General features: G+C 44.6%; 2 protein-coding genes across 6 annotated transcripts in view; one reads left to right on the plus strand and one right to left on the minus strand.

Annotated features, from left to right (window-relative positions):
- The window catches only part of LOC127429807 (schwannomin-interacting protein 1-like), a 214,710-nt gene that overhangs the window by 149,427 nt on the left and 43,231 nt on the right, over positions 1-22,052 (plus strand). Inside the window, exon 1 of one of the 5 annotated variants that reach the window (XM_051679046.1) lies at positions 20,642-20,818. The exons of the other annotated variants lie outside the window; for them this stretch is intronic. Coding sequence (XP_051535006.1) covers positions 20,792-20,818 — 27 coding nt within the window. The 5' untranslated portion in view covers positions 20,642-20,791. Of the gene's footprint in view, positions 1-20,641; positions 20,819-22,052 lie in introns of those variants that run through there. 5 annotated transcript variants of the gene reach the window in all.
- Positions 20,856-22,052, minus strand: part of LOC127429809 (tripartite motif-containing protein 59-like) — a 226,887-nt gene continuing 225,690 nt past the window's right edge. The window contains exon 3 of the transcript XR_007895343.1: positions 20,856-21,304. The gene's annotated coding sequence lies outside the window, so the exon portion shown is untranslated. The remainder of the gene's footprint in view (positions 21,305-22,052) is intronic.

A 22,052-nucleotide genomic window follows, 5' to 3' on the forward strand; every position in this document is an offset into this window, starting at 1 on the left:
TTTCCACTAGACTGACACTTTTGAACTGCACTGTATGTTGCAGTGGCAGAAACACGAACACACTGTAAGTGACATCACTGCTGTGATCAGACATAATGATGTCATGCTCTTGTGTTTAAAGATACAGTAATGATCTTTCATAACACACACACAACATGTGCCACTTCCTGCCAAAATCCAGATTACAACTCCAACAGCACATAATCCAGAGAGAGAGAGAGATAATCCTGCCGTAATGAGTGTGTTTCTCCTTCATGTCTCATGACAGTCATTACATTTCCAGACAGCAGAATACAGTATGGATGACCTGAGCACTAATTCAATATTAAAACTCTACCTTCCTCTTAAAACAGGATATGATGTAATCTGTGCTCAACCTCATTGTTTAGCTTTCTTTAAATCAGAACTTTATAAATGAATGAAGCAAGCCTTTAAATTGACATGTCAATACATGAACCTGACCTATCAGCTAGAGATGCTGGTGACAAAAATTATTAAAAATCAGCGAATATGTTTTTTAGTTTGGCCCATAATCACACTCTTGATGCTTGTCTGTAGAACAATGAATCTCTAGATGATGCTTAACAAATTTTGTGCGAATCAGACAAACAGCCAATGGCGATTTTGAAAAACTAGGTTTAAAAAAATCAAAGTGAGAGAACATTTTTCTTGTGGAAATGGACATACATATGATCATTTCATTTGGGGGCACTGAAGGATTCAGAGGAAAAATAAATTTGATTCTATTCCATACGGTCCAGAGTTATTCGTGAAAACGCAAATGTGTTAATAATTGCGCCACCTAGTGTCAGATGAATGTGTGTGTGTGTGTGTGTCTGAGTTGTGTGAGGGATTTGGGACAATTCCACCAATCTCTACGATTTACAGTCTCAGCCTGATGCCCAGACACTTTTAGGGCAGAAAAAGAGCAATAAGAAAATCAGTAGAAATACAGTAGAGTTTCAGCATCTTTGGTGTTCTTCTGAACCAGAATCTACTTGGTTTAGTCCCAGGGGTCTGAGTGTCGTCCCTGGGATTTTGACCCAAATGTGAACACTCTCAGACCCCTTTAAAGCCAGTTGAACCAAGAACATCGAGGGAGCTGGTCTGAGTACGGTTCGCTTGCAGCCTGCAGTTCGGTTGGCTGATAATGTGCATTGTGCACACAAAGCCCTCTGTGCTCACTTGACTTTCCCACATTTGCAAAGCCATTTTGGCATAGTTTTTATCTTTTCCATTTTTAAATTTTATTATAATTTACATGTTTTATTATATTTAATATTTATTGCTAGAAAAGCACAAAATCAGCACACCTTTATGAAAATAAGAATGAGTTATTATGAGAATGATTGTGTGTTTGATATGAATGTGGTGTAATGTGTTGGTCAGTTAGTAAGGAGAGTTAATCTGGTTTAGCATGGGTTTGTTGTGATATTGAGGGCCACATGGCACAGATGGATTAAACTCCCTCCTGTTTATCCTGCACTTCTGAAAGAGAAAGCCTCAGATTATTATACAGTACATCACATGCTTCTCCTTGACTGCTATAGTCAATTTCTGAAAGATTTTAAACATTCTATCAGACAGATCATGTGTTTAAATGTCTGTAAATTGCATTGTGCCATCTCAAACTAAATTAATCCATTTTAATATCCGTTCGTTAAAAATGATGGATGCGTACAGTCTGTGTGTACTGTGCTGATGATGAAATTTGCACCATGCACATAACAAACGAAATTACTGACGAAAATGTTAGTTGACGAAGGGCATTTTGAATTTCTCAACGATGACAGTAATCAAACGGTTTTGATTAAAACATCCTGTCGACGTAAATGTGATGAGAAAAGAATAATACTGCAAGATATTGCGAGTGCACAAACACAAAGAACAAAAGATGTATAAAGAATTGCTGTAAATCATCCAGTCACAGTATGTTGTGTATTTCTCTGCTGAACTCCTGAACAATGAACTTTACTAACGTCACTCAAACACATTAATCAGATAAACGTCTTATTATGACACAATGAACAGCTGAACTTGAACTAGTCAGAATGTGTAACTTGTGTTGTGAATACTCTGTTTCCTTAAATACATGTTACACGCAACACAATATCCTAAACTGTCTAAACAAAAGAGTCACTTCTAACAGTAGCTCATACTTCAGGAGATTCAGCTTTTCACAACAGTTTTCTCATGTCGTTCAATCTTACATATTATTCATCTTTATTAAGTTTGATACATGTTTAAATAATTATACATGTTTCAAAATATTTGGTCTGTTACAGTTTTATACATGTTGTTGGCATTTTGCACATTATGCTAAATGTCAACTAAAATGATGCCACTAATCAGAGTAAAATTGACTAAAATGAATGATAATGACATGACAAAATTGACTGAATTTAAAGAATATTTTTGTCAAAGAAAAAAAATGAAATAAAAAGCTGTTTGAGAAAATTATCACTGGAAGTACCAGCATGTGGAAAACTGAAGTACACTTAGCCTTAACAAAAGGTTGACAGTTTTACAGTTAAATTTGACATTACAGGCCCTATTTTAAGAGCACTTAGCGCAGCGCTAAGTGCTACATCATACACGCAAAGTCAATGGGCAGTGCCACGAAGTTTTGGTATTTTCGTCCAAGCGCAAGTGGGTTTGAAAAAATTTCATATGCAACATGCAAATGGGCTGGGTCAACTGCAATTTAATTTGGAGGTTTTCTCCGTTTATTGAATTGTCTGTGTCCTATTATATAGTCCATTCCCTGAAACACCAGTGATATAAACAATAATAATCACATTCATAAGAAGTTGGTAGTGTAAATGGATGATATGCAATGAATTAGAAGAATCTAAATATGGACTTACGTTCTTTTGCGCATTAACTGTGTCCTTGATGATTGTTGGGCATATTTCTATGACAGTGACACTCTTTTTATACGCATGGAAAATGTGATTCAGGATTTGGATTTATGCTCTGTTAAATTATAGAGAATGTCAGAATTATAAATCATATTGATCAAGTGACACACAAATCATGGCCAGTATTAACAGTGATTGTATCGGTTGTCCAGGTTAAGCTGCGGGTTGAGGGATTTGGTTTTTTTTTTTTTTTTGCACGCACTTCACTTCTAGCTGTCAGTTTTGCTTTAGAAAAATATATGAATTTACTGAAACATGAAAAACTTCGACCAAAAATATTTCTACTAGAGCTGTCAGTAGATTAAAGTTAATCGTGATTAATTTCAGATTTTTAAAGTGCTGAAATTTGACTATATATACTTGTTTCCTGTCAAAATGCATTTATTTCCTTCTTTGGAAAAAAACAACACAGTATAACAAAACAATATGTAACAACAATGCTTTATTAGCATTTTCCAAACTCCACAGAACAAAGACTGAAATTCACTAAAATAGCACCAATTCAATTCACATTAAACATTTACCAAAGTCTAAGTAGGATGTTGACTGATTGAAAGAACTACTAATCATTACAATGCACATTCAATCTCTTAAACCCTCATCCTCCACAATATTTATCATCTTTTCACTTTGAATATGGAAAGTACATTATTTGTTTCAGGGCAGCAAGCGCTGCATTGAACTCCATATGAAAAGCACATCTTGTTCTGCTTATAGCACTGACACTGCTGATGGAAATATAATTCATCCGAATTGTCTGGTAATCATTAGCTGACGCTTCAGAAGCTCTGCGGCAATGGGTGCAAAGTTTAAAATATGTTAAATTTGAGCAGAGCATCAACAGACCCTCTATGGGAGAACAAGCTGCACACCAGGCTTGTAAGAATTGACATGCTTATTTGGTAAAATGCTGGCTTACAAAAGATGCAAAGAACTTAACTTTAGTCCCATCAGTGTTTGTTTTATAAGAGTCCTATCTCCATCACAGACTCACTGTTGTGTGTTTGTTTGTTTGTTTGTTTGTTTGTTTGTTTGTTTGTTTGTTTGTAGTGTGTATACGAGTGTAATGTCCCCACTGGACACATCGCAAGGTTTCTGCCCTCTAACCAGTGTTCAAAACTCACACGGAGCTGAATAAAATGTCAGAATATAATGTCAAATCCCTACATGCCTTAATCACGATTAAGAAAAAATTAGCGCGCTGAGTCACGTGATACCATGCGAGGTTCGGATGTGTACATGGCGAGCTCTGTGCACTTTGTTAGTTTTGATACTTTTTGTGTCATAAACCGGTGAGATTCGATACACACTGATCCATAACTGTTCTAGGAAGACAGTATGTCAAAGAATTCAAAATCCTCGAGCTCTGGAGACATTAAAAACACTTACGTGCTCAAACTGACACCCCTCCGGAGGCCTCAAGCCAGGAAGTCGATTTGGCCGGGGAAGTGAAGGAAATTCAGCAAGAATTGTTGAACGTGTCGGCAATGCTGACGATGGTCATTGCTGACTTGGATGATCTTGCTGCAATACGTCGTTCGATCATGGCCATGGAGACAAAATTCACTGAGGTGGTTACAAGAGTGTCATCGGAGAGGTAATTAGCTGCTAATCCGCTATCGACCAAGGTGGATTTGGAACGCGTCTGGGAGAAGTTGGAGGATTTGGAGAATCGTAACCGGTGGAATAACATCCGAATTGTTGGAATTCCTGAGGACGAAGAAGGTCGCGATATGGTGAAATTCCTGGACGGGCTCTTTCCAAGTCTGCTCGACATAACAGGCCATAAGCTGGAAATCGAGCGAGCTCACAGAGTTCCGGCTCAGCAATCCACTGAGGGAGACAGGCCCTGATCGATTCTGGCCAAATGTCTGAGATCATTCAATAAAGATCTTGTTTTATGCGAGATGAGGTTTAAAGGAAGGCCTTCTTGGAAGAACCACATCATTTTCTTGTTTCCAGACTTCGAATTCGACAAAAAAGAAACGTGATCGATTTAAGGAATGCAAGAAACTCTTACATCAATGGAAGATCGCTTTTGCACTGATGTTCCTTGCCAAATTGAGAATAGATACTAAGGATGGCTGTAAAGTATTTACATGTACCCAACAAGCAATGTCCTTCATAAAGTTAATGTACTGAGTAAGTTATTTTGTGGTTCTCATGTTGCAGCCAAGTGAACCGACTCACTGAACATCCTCTTGATTGTCCAAGGAAGTTGAGTGCCTTTTTTGTTTTGTTTTGTGCTGGTTCTGCCTAGCATCTGGAGTTTGTTTTGTGTAGCAGCACTCCTTCGGAACAGTGTTGTGGATGAATCTGCATGTTCTTTGTGCTTATGCCTCCTATTGTTTGCTTTGTGGAGTATTTCTTACAGGACATTGGAGTGATTGGGTTATTTGTTGCACACATGTAGCAGTTGAATGGGCCGGCTCACTGAACATTCGTTTGACTGTCCAAGGAAACTGACCGGCCTTTTTTTGTGTGTGTGCTGGTTCCGCTAGAGGCTGGAGTTTGTTTTGTGGAGGAACACACCTTCGGGACAGTTTTGTGGATGAATCTACATGCTCTTTGTGTTTATTCTGCCTATTGCCTAGAGTTTGTTTTATAGATTATATTCTGTTGTGTAATTCTGTTTTACAGAATTTGTATAGAAACACTGGACTTGAGCAATCCGATGGCAAAATTGTCGTGGGGGCTCTCGTAGGCGTACATGGACTGTTTGAGTTTAGAGAGATGGTTGCCGCTGTCGTGTGTGGGGTTAATGCGCACATTTTTCTTTTTTCTGTTTGTTTGGTTCGGGAGGAAATTTGGGGTTTGATTGTTGCACTAATGTGGAATGTGTTCTTTATAATTTTATTTTTGACACACAATATATTTTTTCTAATATGTCAAAATGTCAGATGTTAGTATGAGTGGATTGTCTTTCTCCACGTGGAATGTGAATGGGTTGGGGCACCCCATAAAAAGAATGAAAGTTATTTCTCTTCTTAAATGTAAGAAATATGATATAGTGTTTCTTCATGAAACGCATCTTTCCCCACAGTGTTTATATGGAGACCAACTGGTCCTCAGTATCCTCTGTGGGCATGGCTTGGGAGGCACTTAAGGCATTTCTTAGGGGTCGGATCATACAGTATGCCTCATTCATCAAAAAATCCAAAGCACGAGATCTCGTGGAGTTGGAAGGGAATATTAAAAGTGCCGAGGCAGAGCTAAAGCGCCGAATGTCTTCTGATGGCCTCAGAGAATTAACCCGATTGAAATACAGATATAATACTATTTTGTCGCGGAGGGTGGAGTTTTGGCTATTCAGGGCAAGACAGTCATACTTTGAGTCAGGGTACAAAGCAGGGAAGCTTTTGGCTAGATATATAAAGCAGAGAGAAATCTGCTGGTAGTGAAATATTTACCTTGGCCATTGATATTAATAATGCTTTTAAAGAATTCTTGATCTCTATAGTTCCATGTCTTCGTCTACTGATGAAAATATTAGAAACTTTGTGGAACCATTAGAACCCTAAACTGACTACTGAGCAGAAAAATTCTCTTGATTCTGAGATAATCTTGGAGGAGTTTGGAGAGGTAATTAAGTTATGTAAAGTTATGACATCTCTTATACATATAGATCAGGTGGGCGTTTCATCAATATTATGTGGTCAGTGGCGAATGATCAGACTCCGGTCGCTGCCATCTCACTTGATGAAAAGGCATTTGATATGGTAGAATGGGATTATTTTTGTACGATTTTGGAAATATACGGGTTCCAGAATACTTTTATTTGATGGATTAAGTTACTTTATAGACACCCAGTAGCGGCGGTACAAACAAATGGATTAATTTCAGATTATTTTACTCTGGATAGGGGCACCTGGCAGGGTTGCCCTCTTTCCCCATTATTGTTCTGTCTTGCCCTGGAACCATTAGCAGCTGCGATAAAAAGGAAGATGGTGGCAGGAGGTATCAAAATCATTATTGTCACTCAACCATATACACAAGTGCAACAGTAGGTGAAAGTCTTGGTTGCAGTTCTGAGCAACATAGCAGTCATGACAGTGATGAGACATATACCAGTCTACAATAAACATCAGATTTACTCAACACAATTTACAAAACTAATATACACATTATTACAACACAATATACAAATAATAATATACAATGAACAGTATACAATACACACAATATAGAATACACAGTATACAATAAAAATAATATATATAAAATATACAGTAGGTTGTATTGTGTTGTAGTGACATTCAGGATGTCGGTTGATAGTCAGTTGTCAGTGTTGTTAAGAGAAAATATAATTTATGACAGTCCAGTGTGAGAATAATAAAGTGCACTGCTGATGTATATTGATCTTGAGAGATCAAGAGTTCAAAAGTCTCTTGGGGGAAGAAGCTGTAAAGAAGTCGGCTGGTGCGGGTCCTGATGCTGTGATACCGCCTACCTGATGGTAGCAGTGAGAGCAGCCCATGGCTCGGGTGGCTGGAGTCTCTGATGATTGTCCTGGAGGGAGGGAAGCTCACCTCCGATGATGTGTCTGGATGTTCGCACCACTCTTTGCAGGACTTTGCGGTTAAGGGTGGTGCTGTTGCCATTCCTCAGTGATGTGGACACTGAGGAACTTGAAGCTGCTGACCCTCTCCACCGGTGCTCCATTGATGGTGATGGGGCTGTGTTCTCTGTCTTTTCTCCTGAAGTCCACCACAAGCTCTTTGGTCTTACTGATGTTGAGGGAGAGGTTGTGCTCCTGACACCAGCATGTCAGAGTGTGCACCTCCTCTCTGTAGTCTGTTTCATCATTGTCAGTGATCAGACCTACCACCGTCATATCAATAGTGAACTTGATGATGGCATTGCCACACAGTCATGTGTGTACAGGGAATACAGGAGTGGGCTGAGAACGCAGCCCTGCGGGGCTCGAGTGTTGAGGGTTAGTGATTAGGAGATTTTATTTCCCATTCTGACCACCTGGCGTCTGCCTGACAGGAAGTCTAGGATCCAGCTGCACAGCGAGCTGTTTAAGGCCAGAGCCTGGAGTTTCACATCAAGTTTGGAGGGCACTATGGTGTTGAATGCTGAGATGTAGTTTACAAACAGCATTCTTACATATGTGTTCCTTTTTTCCAGGTGGGAGAGAGCAGTGTGTAGTGTAAGTGCAATGGCATCATCAGTGGAGTGGTTGCTGCGGTAAGCAGTCCAGAGAGGCAGGTAGCACAGAGCAGATGTAAACTCTGATTAGCCTCTCAAAGCATTTGCTGATGATGGGGGTCAGAGCAACAGGACGCCAGTCATTTAAGCAAGTAATTTTGGATTGCTTCAGTACAGGCACAATGGTTGACATTTTAAAGCATGTGGGGACCACAGACAAGGAGAGAGAAAGGTTGAAAATGTCTGTAAAAACACCAGCCAGTTGGTTAGCGCACACTATGATGACGCAGCCTGGAATGCCGTCTGGACCCGCAGCTTTACGGATATTCACCTGTCGGAAGGATCGGGTTACATCCACTACAGAGTCAGAGAGTGAACTAACCTTTGTAGCTTCGGCCACGAGAGCTCTCTCTGCGAGGGCAGTGTTATTTCCCTTGAAACAAGCATAAAATGTGTTTAGCTCATCCGGGAGAGAGGCAGCAGTGTTCACGGTGGAGCTTTTATTCCCTTTGAAGTCCGTGATATTAATTCCCTGCCCTTCCCCTTGTCCCTGTACTGGCATTTGGCTGCACTGATAGATTTGCGTAGGGCATAACTGGCTTGTTTATGCTCCTCCGCATTCCCGGAATCAAAAGCGGAGGTCCACGCATTAAGTGCCACACGAACATCGTCGTTAATCCACAGTTTCTGGTTAGTGTAGATCTGTATTGTTTTGGTCGGCACTACATCATCTATGCACTTCCTGATGAAACACGTTATGGTATCTGCGTAAACCTCGATGTCATCATCAGAGGTGGACCGGAACATCCCCCAGTCCAAGTGATAAAAACACATCTTGTAGCATAGAATCTGAATGGTCCAACCAGCACTGGATCGTTCTGAGGGTGGGTGCTTCCTGTTTCAGTTTTTGCCTGTAAGCGGGCAGAAGCAGAATGGAAGAGTGGTCCAATTTGCCAAATGGTGGGCGTGGGAGGAATTTTGTAGCCATCCCGGAAGGGAGAGTAGCAATGGTCCAACCTCCCCCCACACCCCCCCCCCCAGCCCCCCATGTTGCATCTGATGTGTTGGAAGTATTTCGGTGTGATTGACTTGAAGTTGGCTTTGTTAAAGTCCCCAGTCACAATCAGGGTGCGCGGTTTCCTGCTTATACTCTCACAGTTCCTTGAGTGCCCGGTCTGTGTCAGCTTGTGGGGGGATGTACACAGCTATGAAAATGACCACTGTGAATTCCCTCGGTAGCCAGAATGTCCGACACATAAACATGAGTAATTCCAGATCAGGAGAGCAGAAAGACTTGATAGAATGTACATTCCTCTGATCACACCAAGATTTGTTGATCATAAAACTTACACCACCTCCTCTGCTTTTAACTGAGAGGTCTTTCACTTTGTCCGCTCGGTGCACTGAGAACCCCACGGGATCGATGGCTGAGTCTGGAACCTCTGCAGACATCCAGGTTTCTGTAAGGCAGATAATGCAGCAGTCCCTCGTCTTGTTGGAAAGAGATCCGCGCTCTCAGCTCGCAGAGATTGTTGTGCATAGACTGAACATGTGCCAGTAGAATGCTGGGTTGCGGGGGTCGATTTGCGCGACGTCTTAATCTGACGAGAATGCTGGTTCTCCTTCCTCATTTCCGGCTATGATTACGCAGCTGGGCAGTCCAAACAAAGGGCTCCGCCATTGTGTTTGAAAACAGCGGGTCAGCATTGAGGTATTTAAAATCCGGTTTTCAGTGTGCGACTGAAGGTCCAATGTCCGAAAGTGTTGTCTATCGTAGGCAATAATGCAGACGACATCCAAGATGAAAAACATAAGCATTTTAGACGAAACAAACAAAAAACTGCAACATTGAGTCGGAGCTCGCAGCGCAGCAGCCATACTTGGCTTAATCTTGCAAGATCTGTGTGGTGCATAAGCTTTTGTTTTATGCAGATGATATTTTATTATTCGTATCTGACCCCACTAGATCTATGCCTTGCCTCCACAGAATTATTAATTCCTTTTCTAAGTTCACAGGATACAGAGTCAATTGGTCTAAATCCGAAGCTTGTCTCTGACAGCGTACTGCCCAGTAACGGCTTTTCAGCCTGGCGCTTTCCAGTGGCCCAAACAAGGTATTAAGTATTTGGGTATTTTATTCCCAGCAAATTTGTCTGATTTAGTTAGAGTTAATTTTGACCCCTTAATAAAAAGATTTTCGAGCGATATTGGGAAGGATAATGTTATTAAAATGAATTGTATTCCAAAATTCAACTACCTGCAACAATCTCTCCCTGTAGATGTCCCCCTCTCTTATTTTAAGCAATTTGATAGCATAGCGAAGTCATTCATTTGGAATGGTAAGCATCCCAGATTAAATTTCAATAAGTTACATAGGCCGATTGACAAAGGTGGGCTAGGCCTACCCAAGATTTTGTTTTATAATTATGCATTTGGTCTCAGACATTTGGCTCATTGGTTGCTTCCACCTGAGAGAGCCCCTCACTGGTTTTGTATTGAACAGAAAGTTCTTGCCCCTATTTTGCCATTGCAAAGCCTTTCTATTAAACTAACCGGAGAAGTTAAATTACACCCCGTTATCTCGCATTTGCACGCGGTATGGACAAAAGTGTCCAGAGTGTTTAATTCGGACATTTATTTAAATGTTGCCATGAGCATTTGGCTGAACCTAAAATGATGTATTGATAAGTCCCCTTTCTGCTGGTCAGAGTGGATTGTTGAGATCCTTTCAAAATATGGTTCAACATTTTAGGATTCCCAGATCTCAGTTCTTTAGGTATTTAGAGCTGCACCACCTGCTCTGTACTATTTTTGGGAGTAGCATACACCCCCCTAAAGCGGCAGATACTCTGGAAGTGGTGATTACTGCTTTTGGAAAAGGTCATGAGGCATCAGTGTATTACTGACCGGCTAATTCAGAGTCTGGGGGATGGAGCTTTAACTTCTCTCAAGAGATAATGAGAGAAAGATTTAAACTTGGTATTAGAGGAGGGAGTGTGGGCTAGGATTCTAAAAAATGTCAAGTCTGCATCAAGAGATGCAAGGGTGCATATGATGCAATTTAAAATTTTACATCGAGTCTATTGGACTCCCTCTAGATTATATATTGGACACGCCCACCTGCTGGCAACGCCAGTCAGAAGATGGGGACACAACCCATGTTTTTTGGGGATGTGTTAAGATCCAAGAATTTTGGTTGAGGGTTCAGAGCTTTATGTGTGACGTATTGGACACTCAATTTAAATTTTGCCCCAGACTCTGTGTCTTAGGGGATGGGGCGGTCATTAATATTGGGAATAGTAATTTAAAAAGTTGGGTCCTAGCCGTAGTTATCTAGCAGACGAATCATCCTCAGGGGATGGAAGTCGGCTGGGGCACCCTCGTTTCAGGAGTTGGGAGATGGGCGGGGTGGCAGCATTTGAGGAGGTGATTTTTAGAAGGCTGGGAAAATGGGATTTGTTTGATATGAAGTGGGGTGGATATTTGGCTTTTTTGGAGGGTTCTCGGGGAAGGGCAGTGGAGAGGGATTTCTAGTTTAGATAAGTATGTTCATTCTTGTTGTTTTTTTGAAAGTATACTTTTTTATTGTTTTTTTATTAATTATTTTTTATTTTTATGCTCTATTTGTTGGTGACCACTGTAGTGCACATTTGTGTGTGTGTGTGTGTGTGTGTGGGGGGTGGGGGGGTTACTGAATAAATTGATTCCGTATTTTATTTTGTGTTTTAACGTGTTATACATTTTAAATTCATTGCATGCGTTAAAGCTGACCTCCATTCCCTGATGGAGGGAACGAGATGTAGTGTCAATGTAGTGACACTAGGGGTCACTCTTGGGAGCCCGAGACACCTCTGGTCTTTGATAAAAGGCCAATGAAAATTGGCGAGTGGTATTTGCATGCCACTCCCCCGGACATATGGGTATAAAAGGAGCTGGTATGCAACCACTCATTCAGGTTTTATGCTGAGGAGCCGAGACAAGGTTCGGCCATTTCAGCAGGTAGTTCAGCGTTGTGGCAGGATGGACACAACGTCTCGTTCCCTCCATCAGGGAAGGGAGGTTACGCAAGTAACCAGGACGTTCCCTGTCTGTCACTCACTCGACATTGTGTCGATGTAGTGACACTAGGTGTCCCTATACGTAACGCCGCAACTGGCTGAACTGTGTTACATCAACTGGCGGTGTGTGACGGGCAGACCACTGTGTGCCTCGTAGCCAGCACACCAGGTCGACGCGTAACCTCCCCCAACATAGTTATGAGTATCAAACGGCCCTTTGGGGACAAGTCGACTACCCAAGAGATAGAGACAGGCTAACCCAGTTGTGGCTTCTTTTCCCCTTCTTTTTTTCCACTCCCTAAAAAAGAAGGGGGATTATCCAACTGGGCCGCTAGGTCTAGTTGGGGGTGTCCCTCCCAAGGGGAGGACACCGCGGAGACCACACCTCGCCCAAAGAGAGGGGGGGATATTTAAGTGGAAAAACATGTCACATGGTCTTGCCGACCATGTGGAGAGTCTTCAAGGTAGATCCTGCCCAACGGGGGAGGAGTTACTACAAACATGGAGACTGGGGCAGAGGGGTTCTGCCCAAGGAAGACGCAGATTGCCAACAGGGAAACGAATTAGCGGAAGATATACATCGCATGGGGTTTTACCTTACAGGGAACCGCCACATGCGGTGCACCTACCCCGGAATAGGGCTCTTAGTTAGCACGTGTACTGGGCCAGCAGCAAGTCTCTCCGAAAACTCGACTGCCACAGGACTCGAAGGAAGTCAACCAGGAAACATAGTCTGTGAACACTACTGGGAATTAATGGCACATGTCTTCAGCTCAAAAGAGGTGGAAGGTGCTATGTGCAAGCGATACACCCAGCCGGCCATCCCGGGCTTATCCGCTTGTATTGCGTGCCACTACCTGGGACGAAACCGGTTCCACCCGGAGTTTGTAGAACCTTGCAAAGGTGTTGGGTGTTGCCCAGCCTGCTGCTCTGAAAATGTCTGTTAGAGAGGCACCCCTGGCCAGGGCCCAAGAGGCTGCTACACCCTTGGTAGAATGGGCTCATAGCCCTACCTGGGGCGGCATGTCCTGGGCGTGATATGCCATAGCTATGGTGTCAATGAGCCAGTGGGCAATCCTCTGCTTGGAGACAGCACTTCTTTTCTGCTGTGCACCAAAGCAGACAAAAAGCTGCTCAGAGGTTCTAAAGCTCTGCGTGCGATCCAAATAGATGCGTAAAGTGCGCACCGGACACAGCAACGACAGGGCTGAGTCTGCCTCCTCCTGGGGCAGCGCTTGCAGATTCACCACCTGGTCCCTAAAAGGGGTGGTGAGAACCTTGGGCACATAGCCCGGTCGGGGCCTCAGGATCACGTGAGAGTAGCCCAGACCGAACTCCAGGCACATTTTGCTGACAGAGAACACTTGCAGGACTCCTACCCTCTTGATGGAAGTGAGCGCAGTCAGGAGGGCAGTCTTCAAGGAGAGTGCCTTAAGCTCAACTGACTGCAAAGGCTCAAAGGGGGCTCTCCTTAGGCCCTGAAGAACTACAGAGAGGTCCCATGAGGGAACGAGGCATGGTCTGGAGGGATTCAGCCTCCTGGCGCCTCTCAGGAACCTGATGATCAGGTCATGCTTCCTTAAGGACTTACCGTCGAATGCGTCGTGGTGTGCTGCGGCAACGTACACCTTCAAGGTGGAAGGGGACAGCCTCCCTTCCAACCACTCCTGCAGGAAGGAAAGCACTGATCCGACTGCGCATCTCTGGGGGTCTTCCCATCGGGAAGAACACCACTTAGCGAACAGATGCCACTTAAATGCATACAGGCGCCTCGTAGAGGGGGCCCTAGCCTGAGTGATCGTGTCTACCACCGCGGGTGGTAGACCGCTTAGGTCTTCTGCATCCCATCCAGGGGCCAGACATGGAGATTCCAGAGGTCTGGTCGTGGGTGCCAAATGGTGCCCCGTCCCTGAGAAAGAAGGTCCTTCCTCAGGGGAATTCGCCAGGGCGGGCTGTCATGAGGAGCGTGAGGTCCGAGAGCCACGTCTGGGTGGGCCAGTAGGGTGCTACCAGGATGACCTGCTCCATGTCCTCCCTGACCTTGCATAGGGTCTGTGCAAGTAGGCTCACTGAGGGAAACGCATATTTGCGTAGGCCATGGGGCCAGCTGTGTGCCAGCGCGTCTATGCTGAGGGGGGCCTTGGTCAGGGTGTACCAGAGCAGGCAGTGGGAGGATTCTTGGGAGGCAAACAGATCCACCTGTGCCCGTCCGAATCGACTCCAAATCAGCTGGACTACCTGAGGGTGGAGTCTCCACTCTCCCCTGAGGGTAACCTGCCATGACAGCGTGTCCGCTGTAGTGTTGAGGTTGCCCAGGATATGAGTGGCTCGCAGCGACTTGAAGCGCTGCTGACTCCAGAGGAGGAGATGGCGGGCGAGTTGTGACATACAGCGAGAGCGCAGACCACCTTGGTGGTTGACATATGCTACCATTGCCATGTTGTCTGTCTGAACTTACACATGCTTGCCCTGGGTCAATGGCCGAAACCTCCGCAGGGCGAGGCAGTTGATGTGCCAATGCAGTCGCGGCCCCGTCCACAGGCTGGCGGCTGCGTGCCCATTGCAAACAGTGCCCTAGCTTGTTTTGGAGGCATCTGTTGTGACCACGACGTTCCTGGAGACCAGTTCTAGGGGAACACCTGCGTGCAGAAATAAGAGGTCGGTCCAAGGACTGAAAAGACGGTGACAGATTGGCATGATGACCACACAATGTGTCCCGCGGCGCCATGCCCATCTCGGGACTCGAGTCTGAAGCCAGTGCTGAAGCAGTCTCATATGCATCGACCCGAGCAGGGTGGCTACCGCTGAGGATGCTATATGCCCCAGGAGCCTCTGAAAAAGTTTCAGTGGAACCGCTGTTTTCTGTTTGAACGCCTTCAAACAGGCCAGCACCAACTGGGCGTGCTCGTTCCTGAGGCACGCTGTCAAAGAGACTGAGTCCAACTCCAAACCAAGAAAAGAGATGCTCTGAACCGGGAGGAACTTGCTCTTTTCCCAGTTGACCCAAAGCCCTAGTCAGCTGAGGTGTGAGAGCACCAAGTCCCTTTGTGCACACAACATGTTCCAAGAGTGAGCTAGGATTAGCCAGTCGTCGAGATAGTTGAGAATGCGAATGCCAACCTCCCTTAACGGGGCAAGGGCTGCCTCTGCAACCTTCGTGAAGACGCGAGGAGACAGGGACAGGCCGAAAGGGAGGACCTTGTACTGATACGCCTGACCCTCGAATGCAAACTGCAGGAAGGGTCTGTGTCGAGGAAGGATCGAGACGTGGAAGTACGCGTCCTTCAGGTCTACCGCCACGAACCAATCTTGATGCTGGACACTCACCAGAATGCGTTTTTGTGTCAGCATCTTGAACAGGAGTCTGTGTAAAGCCCGGTTCAGTACTCGCAGGTCCAAGATTGGCCACAACCCACCGCCTTTTTTCGGTACGATGAAGTAGGGGCTGTAAAACCCCTTCTTCACCTCGGCCGGAGGGACAGGTTCTATCGCACCCTTCCGTAATGGGGTAGCGATCTCCGCATGCAAGGTAGCAGCGTTTCCGTCCTTGACCAAGGTGAAGTGGATACCGCTGAACCTGGGCGGGCGCCTGGCGAACTGAATCGCGTAGTCGAGTCGGACGGTCCGGATCAGCCATCGCAACAGATTGGAAAGCGCAAGCCACGTATCCAAGTTCCGTGCAAGGGGGACCAAGGGAACAACGTCGTTGGACGTACTGGCAGGTGGGGCCTCGCGGCGGGGCGGAGCTTGAGGTGCCACAGCACGTCGTGGCCGTGCTGAGTCTAGGGACATCGAAGCACTTACCTGGCTCCTTGTGACCACCCCAGAACAGCCTGGGATGGGGGAGGAAGAGGTCTGTCCTCGTAACCCGTGGAGACTGCCACATCAGGGGCGGCTGTGTGCCACAGCTGGGCGCTCAGGGGCGGGAAGACCACCACTGGAGTGCCAGTCCTGCAAGGAAAAACCCGTGGATGGTAATCGTGATGACGACCGTGCACACTGGGTATGTGACCCAAGGAAGAAGGAAACCGCTCTTTTGCTGAACTGTTGGGTTCCACAGCCACTTGAGCATGCGGCAAAACCAAACAAAAAGGCAACAAATGATTCTCCACCCAGCCCTCCACCGGGGGATGGAGTGGTCTTCTTACCAGCTCCAGGTGAGTGAGTTTCTTTGTCCCTGGGTCACCCGTCTCAGGGGCGCTTTGACGACCTCAGTGGGTTCTTAGTGGCCGACTGTGAGACGGGTGGCGTCTGCCTCCTGCTGTGGGCTCCACGCCGGGGCCGGGCCGAAGTGGCGGGCTGCGGTGATGAGCAGACGGGGTGCAGGATCGTGAGCCATGCCGGGGCAGGATATGCTGGATAGCCTCCGTCTGCTGCTTCACCACCGAGAACTGCTGGTCAAAGTCCTTGACGGTGTCGCCGAATAGGCCAGCCTGGGAAATGGGGGCAGCAAGGAACCGTGTCTTGTCGGCCTCACCCATCTCGACCAGGTTGAGCCAAAGGTGGTGCTCCTGGACCACTAATGTGGCCAACGTCTGCCCGAGAGACCTCGCCGTGACCTTCGTCGCTTGAAGAGCGAGGTCGGTCGCCGAGCGCAGTTCCTCCAAATCTGGGGCGGAACTACGCTCGTGCAGTTCTTTCAACGCCTTGGTTTGGTGGACCTGCAGGAGAGCCATGGCGTGCAGGGCAGAGGCGGCTTGTCCAGCATCGCTGTAGGCTTTAGCCGTCAGGGATGACGTGAACCTACAGGGCTTGGACAGGAGCTTAGGGTGGCGGCGCTCTGCGGGCATAGGTGCACCGCGAGCGTCTTATCCACCGGGCGAATCACTGTATAGCCCCTGGCCGTCCATCGTCCCCGAGGTGGGGAGCCCAGCTAAGGCTTCTGCGTCCAACTGGACAAGCTCTCTCTCCGATGCTGCGCTCGAAATCTCATCATCTTCGCGGGCTCCGTACAAGAGGCCAGACTCGCCTTGAGACGAGCCGGTGGACTCATCCGGAAGCCCGACTGGGGCAGACGAGCGTGCTGGGGAATGGGAGGTCCGCGGGGGGATACCCGGCGGAGGCGATCCCATTGGGGTCCCCAAATTGCCTCCAGTGCTAGCTACACTGGTCTCATACCCGTAGGTAGAAGGACCGAGGCGGGGAGCCGCTTCTTACGAAAGCAAGCCGCGACCGCAACGTTGCCATGGTCATGTTCTCGCAGTGAGAACATGAACCATCCATGAACGCTGCCTCCGTGTGGGTCGTGCCCAGACACGAAAGACAGCGATCATGACCATCCGAAGTTGAGAGATAACGACCACAACCAGGAATAACACACAATCGGAAAGGCATCTTTAAAAAGACGCATCTTTAAAAAGACGTTCCGTGTGTGCCGCTCTTTTAGAGAAATATACTCTTTTAGAGAAGTAAACTCTTTCAGAAAATATACTCTTTTTTTTGCCGAAGCACCCAGGGGCGTTCTCTGCAGTGCACCAGTGCAGAGGAGGGAGAAGCCACTGAAATGCGCTGTCAGATCCAGCAGAGGTGAATGAACAGTCGTGGGAATTCAGCTCAGTGAGCATGACCGTTCGGCTCCAAAGAGAAAATTTGAATGAGTGGTTGCATACCAGCTCCTTTTATACCTGTATGTCCGGGGGAGTGGCATGCAAATACCACTCGCCAATTTTCATTTGCCTTTTATCAAAGACCAGAGGTGTCTCGGGCTCCCAAGTGTGACCCCTAGTGTCACTACATTGACACAACTTCGAGTGAGTGACATATAGGGAACAAAATGGAATATAATCACCTCACTAAATCCAAACATTTTACCATCTCCAACTTCTTCCACCGGTCCCTTTTGCAGTGACTAACTAACTCTAAGAAAAATACCAATACAAATTAGATCATAAATAATATTGTAAATATAAACACAATAATAATACTAATTGAAAAGTAAGCAATGACCTGTAGATAGTTTAACACAAATCTCATATTTTTTTGTTTTTGTTTAATAAAACGGCTACAACTCTGGTTGTCAGAGACATAATTTAATGTTTCAGTATATTTTCAGAGTTTGGACATTAACTTTATTACCACCTGCTGGTGGAATCTCCAAACTGCAAATGCAGGAACTGAATTCAGGCTTTGCACTGAAAACAAAATTCAATAATTCAATGACCTGTTTCTCAGGAAATTAGCAAATTGTGTTTTGCACCACTTCATTAACATTAAATACACCCACAGTTTGCACGCATACACTCACAAATAGCGCAAACACTCCCACCAACTTGCACTTTGCTCTGGCACAAAAATTACACTTAGAATTATCACTCTCACGAAATTAGATAAGGTGTTGCGCACGGTCATTGCGCTGTGCTTATTTTTGCTTAGTCAAGAAAATAGAGACCTACAACCCTTGTGCCCGATGGTGTTAAACTACCAAGAGCATCTTAGGAGGATAATTTAATGTTAGTATTTGTACAGATTTCCACTTTTCAATTATGGATTGTTTTCTATACAAAATCATAATAACATTTAAATTTTCCTCTACTAACAAACATAACAAAACTAGGAATGTGCCAATACTGATATCGCGATATGACAATGTGCGATTTGTGGGTAGTGGGTTAAGACCCTTTCACAAATGTGGATAAAAACAGGTACATGATGGACAGGTACAATGTGAATACGAAGAAGACAGTGGTGTTTTGTGTATTTGTTTTTGTCTTTATTTCACTGTTTTATTTGTGGCTGAAATGAAAAAAATCAGAGATTGGTTCTCAAATGTGAGCGCCGGCTGCTTTTAGAGCTCTTTGGCTCACACACAGAAAACACTGTCATGAGCGTCGTGCACTCTGTTTGTAGCAGATGACTGCGAGCAGAGTGCTAATTCACATTGTAGCACAAGGCACATACAGACTACATATTTATTTAATAATCACATTGAGTCACATAGTGACCTGCTTTTCCACATGTGAGATACTGCCATTAAAACACACAGAAATGGAAAGGGCTTCAAAATAAAAGCTCAATTTAAATGGAAAAAAGTACAATAGAAATATATCACTATTATAAAGTTATGTAATATTCACTGTAATACTAATAATAATAATAAATCGGGGGGCCTGGGTAGCTCAGTGGTAAAAGACGCTGGCTACCACCCCTGGAGTTAGCTAGTTCGAATCCCAAGGCGTTCTGAGTGACTCCAGCCAGGCTTCCTAAGCAACCAAATTGGCCCGGTTGCTAGGGAGGGTAGAGTCACATGGGGTAACCTCCTCGTGGTTGCTATAATGTGGTTCGTTCTTGGTGGGGCGCGTGGTGAGTTGAGCATGGATGCCGCGGTGGATGGCGTGAAGCTTCCACAAGCGCTATGTCTCCGTGGCAAAGCGCTCAACAAGCCACGTGATAAGATGTGCGGGTTGATGGTCTCAGATGCGGAGGCAACTGAGATTCGTCCTCCGCCACCCAGATTGAGGCGAATCACTATGCCACCACGAGGACATAAAAGCACATTGGGAATTGGGCATTCCAAATTGGGTGAAAAGGGGAAAAAAAATATTTAAGCAGCACATTTGTGATGCTCTGTTATGCAGCACTTTATTTGACAAATATAACTCCAGTGTTGTGTTTTGGATTGTGCTGTGAGGTTCTGTATAAAAGCACTTCATTTGATGAAAAATAATATAATATTACATTGAAAATTAATTGTTTTCTTTTGATTAAAGTTTTAAAGAATTCATTTATTTAGACATTTTGATGATAAAATTGAAAAACACTGTTGATATGTAATTCACTAAAAATTAATAATTAAAAGAAACAGGTATATGTGAGTACAGAAAAAGTAAGTATTGGTACTGTCGTTCAAAGAGTTCATATGATCAGTGGCATTCATTTTCTTACATTTGTAATACTGCAAAATCTTGAAAATTTATATTTGTTTTACATTTTTCAAAATTGTTTTTTTTTCCTTCAGGTTTAAAGTAGATTTTGAATATTAGATTTTCAATATGGACCTTTGCACCCCACTGTATGTGTTTGAGTGACACAAATGGCACCTGTTCTGTAGAGTGAACACAAACATTGGCCAGTACACAATCTCAGCATGTGTGTGTGTGTGTGTGTTTATCCACTTGTTGTTTATCTTTTGGAATGTGTTCTTCTGTTCTGGATGTGTGAAGAGTTCACAGAGAGGCATTTAAATTCTAGTGCTCTCGTCTTGTCTCGTCTCAGGAACTCTTCAGCTGCAGGAATGCACTGAGAAAGGCCATTTTCTTTACACGGCTCTCCGCCCATTCCTTTTCTTCACTCTCCTTTCTTTATTCCTCATTCCGTGGGACGTTTTCACCCCCGCTCCGCTCTCAAAGGTCACTGGTTTTCCCTGCCCCCGCCCCTGCCCCTCCTGTGCTGTGCTGTGCTGTGCTGTGATTGGCCAGCAGTGAGTAAACTCAAGAGAGAGTGTCGAGTTCTCCTTGAGCAGCCCCACCCTCTGTTCCCACAAGCGCCCGATCCCATCTTTACATCATCAAATGCAACAGGAGAGACATCAAGGTGGAGAGACATCTTGTGGGAGTCACACAGTGACACATTCAGCTGATCTTTGGTTGGATCTTACTCAGTTTGCAAGCGTTCTTGAGGTTTCTCCTGCATCCGCTCCGTGTCTATAGGATGTATTAAGAGATGGTTCATCAGGACTGTTCCTATCAGGTAACATGAATGAATGAATGAATGAATATTACATTCATATAGCACTTTTCTGACACTACTCTCAAAGCACTTTACACAGTGAACAGGGGACTCTCCTCAACCACCACCAGTGTGCAGCATCCACCTGGATGATGTGACACAGCCATAGTGCACCAGTACACTCACCACACACCAGCTATTGGTGGAGAGGAGAGAGTAGAGTTATAGAGCCAATTAGTGGATGGGGATTATTAGGAGGCCATGATTGAGAAGGGCCAATGGGGGCAATTTAGCCAGGACACCGGGGTTACACCCCTACTCTTTACGAGAAGTGCTCTGGGATTTTTAATGACCACAGAGAATTAGGACCTCGGTTTAACGTCTCATCCAAAGGACAGTGCCTTTTTACAGTATAGTGTCCACATCACTATTCTGGGGCATTAGGACCCACACAGACTGCAGGGTGAGCACCCCCTGCTGGCTTCCCTAATACCTTCCAGCAGCAACCTTAGTTTTCCCAGGAGGTCTCCCATCCAGGTACTGACCAGACTCAACCCTGCTTAGTTTCAGTGGGCAGCTGGTCTTGAGCTACAGGGTGATATGGTTACTGGTTAATCGCACTCACATGACACGTGCAGAAGACTTGTGTGTAAAAGAAAGGCTGGCTCTGTTAAAGTGCACTGTGGATTACATGTGTAATGCTTTCATCATGAATAGTTATGATTTCATTCAATTTCTAGATTAAATGATTACATTCATAGTACATTGTGAATCACTGTAGACTTCATCCGCTCTGTTTGCAGTACAGAAATATCATATATGAACATAAAAAAATTAAACTTCGTATATTTGAGCATATATGTACAGATTCAAATTCCAAAATATATGTTACATATATGAAAATATACAAAAAGACATTTTTGTAGTATTTTAAAATATATGCTGCATATACAGTATGTACAAGTATGTAATATCTTATATTAGTGAAAAGCAATTTTTTGTTGCCATATGTCAGAATTTTCTATGGGGTAAAAAAAAAACATTTTCTTAATCAGTTTTCATGTCTTATTTTCCAGTAAAAAATGTGTAAACATTAAAACAAGATATGTTTACTTCTCAGATAATATATCTGGAATTACGTTTTTTTTTTTTTTTTCATTGCCAAACTGTTGTTTCTTATTTTAAAGGAATGTTCCAGGTTCAATACAAGTTAATCTCAATCAACAGCATTTGTGTCATAATATTGATTATCACA

This window comes from Myxocyprinus asiaticus, chromosome 39, assembly GCF_019703515.2.
Source record: "Myxocyprinus asiaticus isolate MX2 ecotype Aquarium Trade chromosome 39, UBuf_Myxa_2, whole genome shotgun sequence".
In the NCBI taxonomy this organism is placed as follows: domain Eukaryota; kingdom Metazoa; phylum Chordata; class Actinopteri; order Cypriniformes; family Catostomidae; genus Myxocyprinus; species Myxocyprinus asiaticus.